This window comes from Rhinoraja longicauda, chromosome 5 (assembly GCF_053455715.1).
Source record: "Rhinoraja longicauda isolate Sanriku21f chromosome 5, sRhiLon1.1, whole genome shotgun sequence".
Classification (NCBI taxonomy): Eukaryota; Metazoa; Chordata; class Chondrichthyes; order Rajiformes; family Arhynchobatidae; genus Rhinoraja; species Rhinoraja longicauda.
Window position 1 is genome coordinate 3,152,582 of NC_135957.1, and position 8,926 is coordinate 3,161,507.

The 8,926-nt window shown below is 46.6% G+C and overlaps 1 protein-coding gene across 4 annotated transcripts in view; it reads right to left on the reverse strand.

Annotated features, from left to right (window-relative positions):
- Nucleotides 1-8,178, reverse strand: part of trmt61b (tRNA methyltransferase 61B) — a 22,844-nt gene extending 14,666 nt beyond the window's left edge. For all 4 annotated transcript variants that reach the window (XR_013547235.1, XM_078398788.1, XM_078398790.1 and 1 more), the window contains exons 1-3: nucleotides 7,385-8,178; nucleotides 6,570-6,672; nucleotides 3,467-3,657 (exon numbers count right to left, since the gene is read on the reverse strand). Coding sequence is in view for 3 of the 4 variants with exons in the window: in XM_078398788.1 (XP_078254914.1) it covers nucleotides 3,467-3,657; nucleotides 6,570-6,672; nucleotides 7,385-8,002 (912 nt within the window). In the remaining variant the exon portion in view is untranslated. The remainder of the gene's footprint in view (nucleotides 1-3,466; nucleotides 3,658-6,569; nucleotides 6,673-7,384) is intronic.
- Between the last annotated feature and the right edge of the window lie 748 nt (nucleotides 8,179-8,926).

Consider the following 8,926-nt stretch of genomic DNA (forward strand, 5'->3'; position numbering starts at 1 on the left):
TTACATTCAGTGACTGGTGCACAAGGACACCAAGGTCTCGTTGCACTTCCCCTTTACCTAATCTGACACCATTGAGATAATAATCTGCCTCCTTGTTTTTGCTGCAAAAGTGGATAACCTCACATTTATCTACATTATACTGCATCTGCCCACTCACTCAAGTCACCCTGCAACCTCCTAACATCCTCTTCGCAGTTCACATTGCCACCCAGCTTTGTATTATCTGCAAACTCGCTAGTGTTACTTCTAATTCCATTCTCCAAATCATTAACATATATTGTAAACAGTTGCGGCCACAGCACCGAGCCTTGCGGCACTCCATTCGCCACGGCCTGCCATTCTGAAAAGGACCCGTTTATTCCTACTCTTTACTTCCTGTCTGCCAACCAATTCTCTATCCATGTCAACACCCTACCCCCAATACCATGTGCTCTAATTTTAGTCACCAATCCCCCGTGTGGGATCTTATCAAAGGCTTTCTGAAAGTCTAGATGCACTACATCCACTGGCTCCCCTTCATCCATTTTACTTGTCACATCCTCAAAAAGTTCCAGAAGATTAGTCAAGCAGGATTTCCCCTTCATAAATCCACGCTGACTTGGACTTATCCTTTTACTGCTATCCAAATGCACCGTTATTACCTCTTTAATAATTGACTCCAGCATCTTTCCCACCACCGATGTCAGGCTAACTGGTCTGTAATTCCCCTTTTTCTCTCTCGCTCCTTTCTTGAAAAGTGGGATTACATTAGCTATCCTCCAATCCACAGGAACTGATCCTGAATCTATTGAACATTAGAAAATTATCACGAATGCGTCCATGATTTCTAGAGCCATGTCCCTGAGTACCCTGGGATGCAGACCATCAGGCCCAGGGGATTTATCATCCTTCAGTCCCATCAGTCTACCGAATACTATTTCTCGCCTAATGCAAATTTCGTTCAGTTCCTCTGTCTCCCTAGATCCTCTGTCCTCCAGTACATCTGGGAGATTGTTTGTGTCTTCCTTAGTGAAGACAGATCCGAAGTACCTGTTCAACTCTTCTGCCATTTCCCATAATAATTTCATTTGTTTCTGCCTTCAAGGGACCCACATTTGTCTTTATGGAGAACGTACAAACTCCGTAGGGACAGCACCCGTAGTTGGGATGGAACCCAGGTCACCAACTGGGCAGCAACTCTACCGCTGCGCCACCATGACCGCCCCAAAGCCTCTGATATTGTACAGCACAAGAGAAGCAAATGGCACTTTGGCTGTGATGAAGTCTAATAAAATTGTTCAAACTGGTGGTTCAGCCAAGGTCAGTGTGTGGAGTTGTAGGTGTCACGTTAGAGATAGGACAAAGAGAGTGACCAGTTTAACAGGAGGAAACTAAAGACACGGTGGTGCATCAGTAGAGTTGCTGCCGCACAGCGTCAGGACCTTGGCTTCCATCCTAACTACGGGTACCGTCTTTAAGGAGTTCGCACCTTCTCCCTGTGTCTGCGTGGGTTTTCTCCGGGTGCTCCGGTTTCCCCCCACACTCCAAAGACATGCAGGTTTGTCATGCCAGTTAATTGGCTTCAGTAAAGTTGTAAATTGTCCCGAGCATGTCGTGTGACTGCTGGTCAGCGCGGACTTGGTGGGCCGAAGGGCCTGTTTCCACACTGTATCTTTAGCTATGAATATAAAATAAAATAACATGTACAAAGGTAAAGTTGCATGCTTGAGAATTCTTAGCTTACAAATCCTTGGCCTTTGGAACAAAGAAGGGCCAAAGGGAAGTATTTTGATCTATAACCATATACAGTGCCCTCCATAATGTTTGGGACAAAGACCCATCATTTATTTATTTGCCTCTGTACTCCACAATTTGAGATTTGTAATAGAAAAAAAATCACATGTGGTTAAAGTGCACATTGTCAGATTTTAATAAAGGCCATTTTTATACATTTTGGTTTCACCATATAGAAATTACAGCTGTGTTTATACATAGTCCCCCCCATTTCAGGGCACCATAATGTTTGGGACGCATGGCTTCACAGGCGTTTGTAATTGCTCAGGTGTGTTTACATGCCTCCTTAATGCAGGTATAAGAGAGCTCTCAGCACCTAGTCTTTCCTCCAGTCTTTCCATCACCTTTGGAAACTTTTATTGCTGTTTATCAACATGAGGACCAAAGTTGTGCCAATGAAAGTCAAAGAAGCCATTATGAGACTGAGAAACAAGAATAAAACTGTTAGAGACACCAGCCAAACCCTAGGCTTACCAAAATCAACTGTTTAGAACATCATTAAGAAGAAAGAGAGCACTGGTGAGCTCACTAATCACAAAGGGACTGGCAGGCCAAGGAAGACCTCCACAGCTGATGACAGAAGAATTCTCTCTATAATAAAGAAAAATCCCCAAACACCTGTCCGACAGATCAGAAACACTCTTCAGGAGTCAGGTGTGGATTTATCAATGACCACTGTCTGCAGAAGACTTCATGAACAGAAATACAGAGGCTACACTGCAAGTTGCAAACCATTGGTTAGCCGCAAAAATAGGATGGCCAGGTTACAGTTTGCCAAGAAGTACTTAAACGAGTTCTGGAAAAAGGTCTTGTGGACAGATGAGACGAAGATTAACTTATATCAGAGTGATGGCAAGAGCAAAGTATGGAGGAGAGATGGAACTGCCCAAGATCCAAAGCATACCACCTCATCTGTGAAACACGGTGGTGGGGGTGTTATGGCCTGGGCATGAATGGCTGCTGAAGGTACTGGCTCACTTATCTTCATTGATGATACAACTGCTGATGGTAGTAGCATAATGAATTCTGAAGTGTTTAGACACATCCTATCTGCTGAAGTTCAAACAAATGCCTCAAAACTCATTGGCCGGCGGTTCATTCTACAGCAAGACAATGATCCCAAACATACTGCTAAAGCAACAAAGGAGTTTTTCAAAGCTCATAAATGGTCAATTCTTGAGTGGCCAAGTCAATCACCTGATCTGAACCCAATTGAGCATGCCTTTTATATGCTGAAGAGAAAACTGAAGGGGACTAGCCCCCAAAACAAGCACAAGCTAAAGACGGCTGCAATACAGGCCTGGCAGAGCATCACCAGAGAAGACACCCAGCAACTGGTGATGTCCAAGAATCACAGACTTCAAGCAGTCATCACTTGCAAAGGATATGCAACAAAATACTAAACACGACTACTTTCATTTACATGACATTGCTGTGTCCCAAACATTATGGTGCCCTGAAATGGGGGGACTATGTATAAACACTGCTGTAATTTCTACATGGTGAAACCAAAATGTATAAAAGTGGCCTTTAATAAAACCTGACAATGTGCACTTTAACCACATGTGATTTTTTTTCTAGTACAAATCTCAAATTGTGGAGTACAGAGGCAAATAAATAAATGATGGGTCTTTGCCCCAAACAATATGGAGGGCACTGTATGTGACTGTTGCAATAATAAACGGTGACTTACAGCATCAAACATCTTTCCCTGGATATCTTCAGTGGCCAATGCAACGTCTTTGTTAATGAAGTCCACGTTATCCAGCCACTCTTTCTGACGGGCCACTTCATACGCATTCCGCCAGCATTGATAATTCCTTTTAGCTCTCCCGTGGTGATCCTTCCTCACTTCAAAACTGTATACATGTCCCGAAGGTCCCACTGTGAGGGAGACAGAAACCAAACTGCATCAGGTCATCAATGAGAGGAGCAGAATTAGGCCATTCGGCCCATCAAGTCTATTCCGCCATTCAATCATGGCCGATCTATCTCTCCCTCCTAACCCCATTCTCCTGCCTTCTCCCCATAACCCCTGACATGCACTAATCAACAATCTATCTATCTCTGCCTTAAAAATATCCACTGACTTGGTCTCCACAGCCTTCTGTTTTCAATTAATTCCACAGATTCACCTAAGAACTTCATGACTAAAGAAATTCCTCCTCGTCTCCTTCCTAAAGGAACGTCCTTTAATTCTGAGGCTGTGCCCTCTGGTCCTAGACTCTCCCACTGGTGGAAACATCCTCTCCACATCCACTCTATCCGAGCCTTTCACTCTTCGGTAAGTTTCTGAGGTTCTGAGATCCTTCAAAAACTCCAGGGAGTACAGGCCCAGTGCCTTACTTCAAGTAGGCCTTGCTTTCCCTCTCTCTCCATCCCCTCTCCCTTCCCAATTGCCTCTGACTACATTTTACCTCTGGACTGCCCACTTCCCTGACATCAGTCTGAAGAAGGGTCTCGACCTGAAACGTCACCCATTCCTTATCTCCAGAGATGCTGCCTGTCCCGCTGAGTTACTCCAGCATTCTGTGTCTATCGATGACTAACTCAGCGGCATCTCTGGAGAACATGGACAGGCGACATTTTGGGTTGGGGCCCTTCTTCAGACTGATTGTCATGGGAGGAGAGAAGAAAGCTGGAAGAGAGGAGGAGGAGGATAAAGCCTGGCAATCGACAGGTGGATACAGGTGAGGTTTATTTTGATAGTCAGATGGTTGGATAAAGGCCAGAGATGAATTCCGTATTTAATTAGTTAAAAACAATGTAAAAATGTTGTTATGCAGAGCAATAGAACCAATAAGCGAGTTGGGTATCTCGATCGCGCCTGCCCAGGTCATAGGTCACTCGTGCTAAACACTCTCGCTGGCTGAGCTGCCGTGTGCGTACAGACCTGCGATTCATACGCATTTTCCAGCTTTGCTTCTTCGAGGTAAGAAAATACTGCTTTCAAAACTATTAACTAGGTGTGTTTACGGTTAATTTGTACAAAAGTACGACGATCACTTTGGTGAGTGAGCGAGATCGTGACGATGAATAATAAGCGTTGTTTATTGTGTTTGTTTGGGGGCGAGAATGAAATGAAATGTATGATTTCTATAACTATCAATAGACTTCTGAATGAGTTCTGCATGTACATGTGTCAGTAAAGTTGTGTCGTACAAAACCTAGTCACAAGTCTCCTGACTAATCATGTCTCTTCTGATTCCCAATACATTGGATCATTTTAATCAGTGCTAGACCAAGTAGGCCCAAACCTCTCCTGCATTGGTGTAGCACCCTCTCCTCTCCTCTCCTCCCCCACTCCCCCTCCCCTCTCCCCCCTCTCTCCTCTCCTCCCCCTTCCCCCCACTCCATCCCCCTCAAACCCCCATATCCTCCCTCCTCCCCCCCCCTCCCTCTCCCCCCCTCTCTAGGAGATAGATTTAAACTTTAAAATGTGAATATCTTTAAAAATATAACACCGATTTCAATGAAACTTCTTCCATTAGCACCAAAGGGACGACGGTGAGTAAGGTGGGCCTAAAATTGTCACGCTATCGTGTACCGTTTTGGCTGTAGTTCACGAACAAACAAACAAACAAACGAGAGTTTTAGTATAGAGATAGATTTGACATTCTAATTTTCTGTTATAATCTTGTGATTGTATAAATGAGTTCAATATACTTGCACCATTTTAATTTGCATTGTAACTTGTATGTACTGGCCATGCTTACAGGACCCTATTTGAATTAACATATGATTGACTTTGTTATTTATTTTATTTTGTACATTACTGGGCAAAGCCATGGGCATTTGTGCAAGTTTGGGCAGTGGCAGTAGCGTGTCTCACTTGAGTAAGTGGATGCAGAGTGTGTTTGACAGTCACAACGGGAAACTGTTTCTGCCAACCTCCCTTCAAACTCTCGGATAAAAAACTGCAGACGCTGGTTTCAATCGAAGGTAGACACAAAATGCTGGAGTAACTCAGCGGGTCAGGCAGCATCTCGGGAGAGAAGGAATGGGTGACGTTTTGGGTCGAGACCCTTCTTCAGACTGGAAGTCAGGGGAAAGGGAAACGAGAGATATAGATGGTGATGTATAGAGATATAGAGCAAATGAATGAAAGAGGAAGGTATCACAAAATGCTGGAGTAACTCAGCGGGTCAGGCAGCATCTAGGAGAGAAGGAATGGGTGACGTTTCGGGTCGAGACCCTTCTTCAGAAGTCCGAAGAAGCGAGATACCAAACTCGCTTATTCATCAATGGCAAACTTAGAGATGAGGGGAAAATAAAAACTATTCAATATTTCATTGAGACTTTACTTTGGAGATACAGTGTGGAAACAAGCCCTTCAACCCACTGAGTCCGTGCCGACCGGTGATTACCCCGTACACCAGCATTGAAAGTAGTTCACTTATCAAGGATCCCATTTCAATAGACAATAGGTGCAGGAGGAGGCCAATCGGTCCTTTGAGCCAGCACCGCCATTCAATGTGATCAAGGCTGATCATTCTCAATCAGTACCCCGTTCCTGCCTTCTCCCCATACCCCCTGACCCCGCTATCCTTAAGAGTTCTATCCAGCTCTCTCTTGAATGCATTCAGAGAATTGGCCTCCACTGCCTTCTGAGGCAGAGAATTCCACAGATTGACAACTCTCTGACTGAAAAGGCTTTTCTTCGTCTCAGTTCTAAATGGCCTACCCCTTATTCTTAAACTGTGGCCCCTGGTTCTGGACCCCCCCAACATTGGGAACATGTTTCCTGCCTCTAACGTGTCCAACCCCTTAATAATCTTATACGTTTCATATCATACCTGCACGGGATAGGAAGAGCGTCATTGCTCCCGAGCCAGAACCAGACTCTAAGACAGAGTCCCCATCACCAACATCCATCATCATCAACATGGTGGTGGCATCCTTGAAGAAGCAGAGGCATAGAGTCACACAGCGTGGAAACAGGCCATCCGGCTCAACTTGCTTTGGGGTTGGACACGTTAGAGGCAGGAAACATGTTCCCAATGTTTGGGGAGTCCAGAACCAGGGGCCACAGTTTAAGAATAAGGGGTAGATGCTGCCTGACCCTTTTATCGTTTGACTTTTAAAAAAAAGTTCATGATGAAGATATATAGAAAAAGAGAAAATAGGTGCAGGAGGAGGCCATTTGGCCATTGACTGTGATCATGGCTGATCATCTACAATCAGTAACCCGCGCCTGCCTTCTCCCCATGCTCCTTGATTCCTCCTTCTCCCCATACCCCTTGATTCCTCCTTCTCCCCCTACCCCTTGATTCCTCCTTCACCCCATACCCCTTGATTCCTCCTTCTCCCCATACCCATTGATTCCTCCTTCTCCCCCTACCCCTTGATTCCTCCTTCTCCCCATACCCCTTGATTCCTCCTTCTCCCCATACCCCTTGATTCCTCCTTCACCCCATACCCCTTGATTCCTCCTTCTCCCCATACCCCTTGATTCCTCCTTCTCCCCATACCCCTTGATTCCTCCTTCTCCCCATACTCCTTGATTCCCCCTTCTCCCCAATACCCCTTGATTCCTCCTTCTCCCCATACCCATTGATTCCTCTGGCCCCCTAGAGCTCTGTCTAACAAGATGCTAAAAGGTTGACCATACTTTTGGGTAGGAAATGGCTGGGCCCCTCCTCATGAGCAGCACGAACTCCTCCAGAGTTGGCCTCCTGAGGACCATATCGGCGCCGGTGGACGTCCTGAAGACCTGCCCCGGGAGATGCCCCAGGACCTCCTGGTGGGAGAGCATGCCCCACCTGGAGTGCATCTCCCCTCCCGGGGCCAGCAGGAACATCTTCTGCAGCTCCAGGCGGTGCCTCCTGCGGAACTCGGCCAGCACCAGGTCCCCGTGTTGAAGGGGCATTGATTGCAGGACCTGTTGGCCATGCCTGGGGATGTCATCTCCAACCATCTGCTCCTCCTCTTGCAAGCTCCATCCCAGCACCTCCCTGGGCAGCATCTGGTGTGGGATCAGGCTGCTGACTCTCTCCAGTGGGGACAAGGGTCTCTGGACAGGTGGACCATCTCTCCCCGGCCACATGGACCACACCTTGTCTCTCTGGCCTCCATCTCCATCTCCATCTGCATCTGCATCTGCATTTCCATCTCCATCTCCATCTGCATCTACTCCTCTGGAAGCTGCCCGCACCAACCCCATGATCAAGCCTGGCCACCCACGCTTCAAGACCTCGGCTGCTTTGCTTTGCACAATGCAAGGTCGCATCTTCTGTAAAAAAAAAACTAAAAAAAACAATCAGCCCACCCACTGAAATCCCATCTGCAACTTAAGTCGCTCGCTCACAATCAGATTGCAATGATCCAGTCTCTGCAAAGATCCGTCTGTCCACAGCAGCCACCCCCCTCTCTCTCCCTCTCTCTCTCTCTGTGTGCATTGCATGCGAGAATCAGCAGCAAGAAACTCCTTCTAAAGCTCCACCCTCAAACGCAAAGCACATCATGAGAAAGCGACAGAGACTGCCCTCTGCACCGGTAGAGTATGTGTGTGTGGACACACGCTCACAACGCAGCGTTTCAATCAGCGCTTTCACACGCCCTACAATACAACCCCACACACACACACATTGGTGTCTCCTCTTCCAGTCGCCCAGTCTGCGTTTGCTTCAGATGCAGTTTATTGTCGCATGTACCAATTAAGGTACAGTGAGATTTGAGTACACAATAGGTGCAGGAGGGGCCATTCGGCCCTTCGAGCCAGCACCACCATTCAATGTTTTCATGGCTGATCATCCACAATCAGTACCTTCTTCAGACTGGAGGAAATGTTCCCTGTCCATCCCCTCCCCAGATGCTGCCTGACCCGCTGAGTTCCTCCAGCACTCTGTTTTGCTTAAGATTCCAGCATCTGCAGCTTTGTCAATAGACAATAGGTGCAGGAGGAGGCCATTCGACCCTTCGAGCCAGCACCGCCATTCAATGTGATCACGGCTGATCATTCTCAATCAGTACCCCGTTCCTGCCTTCTCCCCATACCCCCTGACTCCGCTATCCTTAAGAGCTCTATCTAGCTCTCTCTTGAATGCATTCAGAGAATTGGCCTCCACTGCCTTCTGAGGCAGAGAATTCCACAGATTTACAACTCTGACTGAAAATGTTTTTTCTCATCTCCGTTCTAAATGGCCTACCCTTA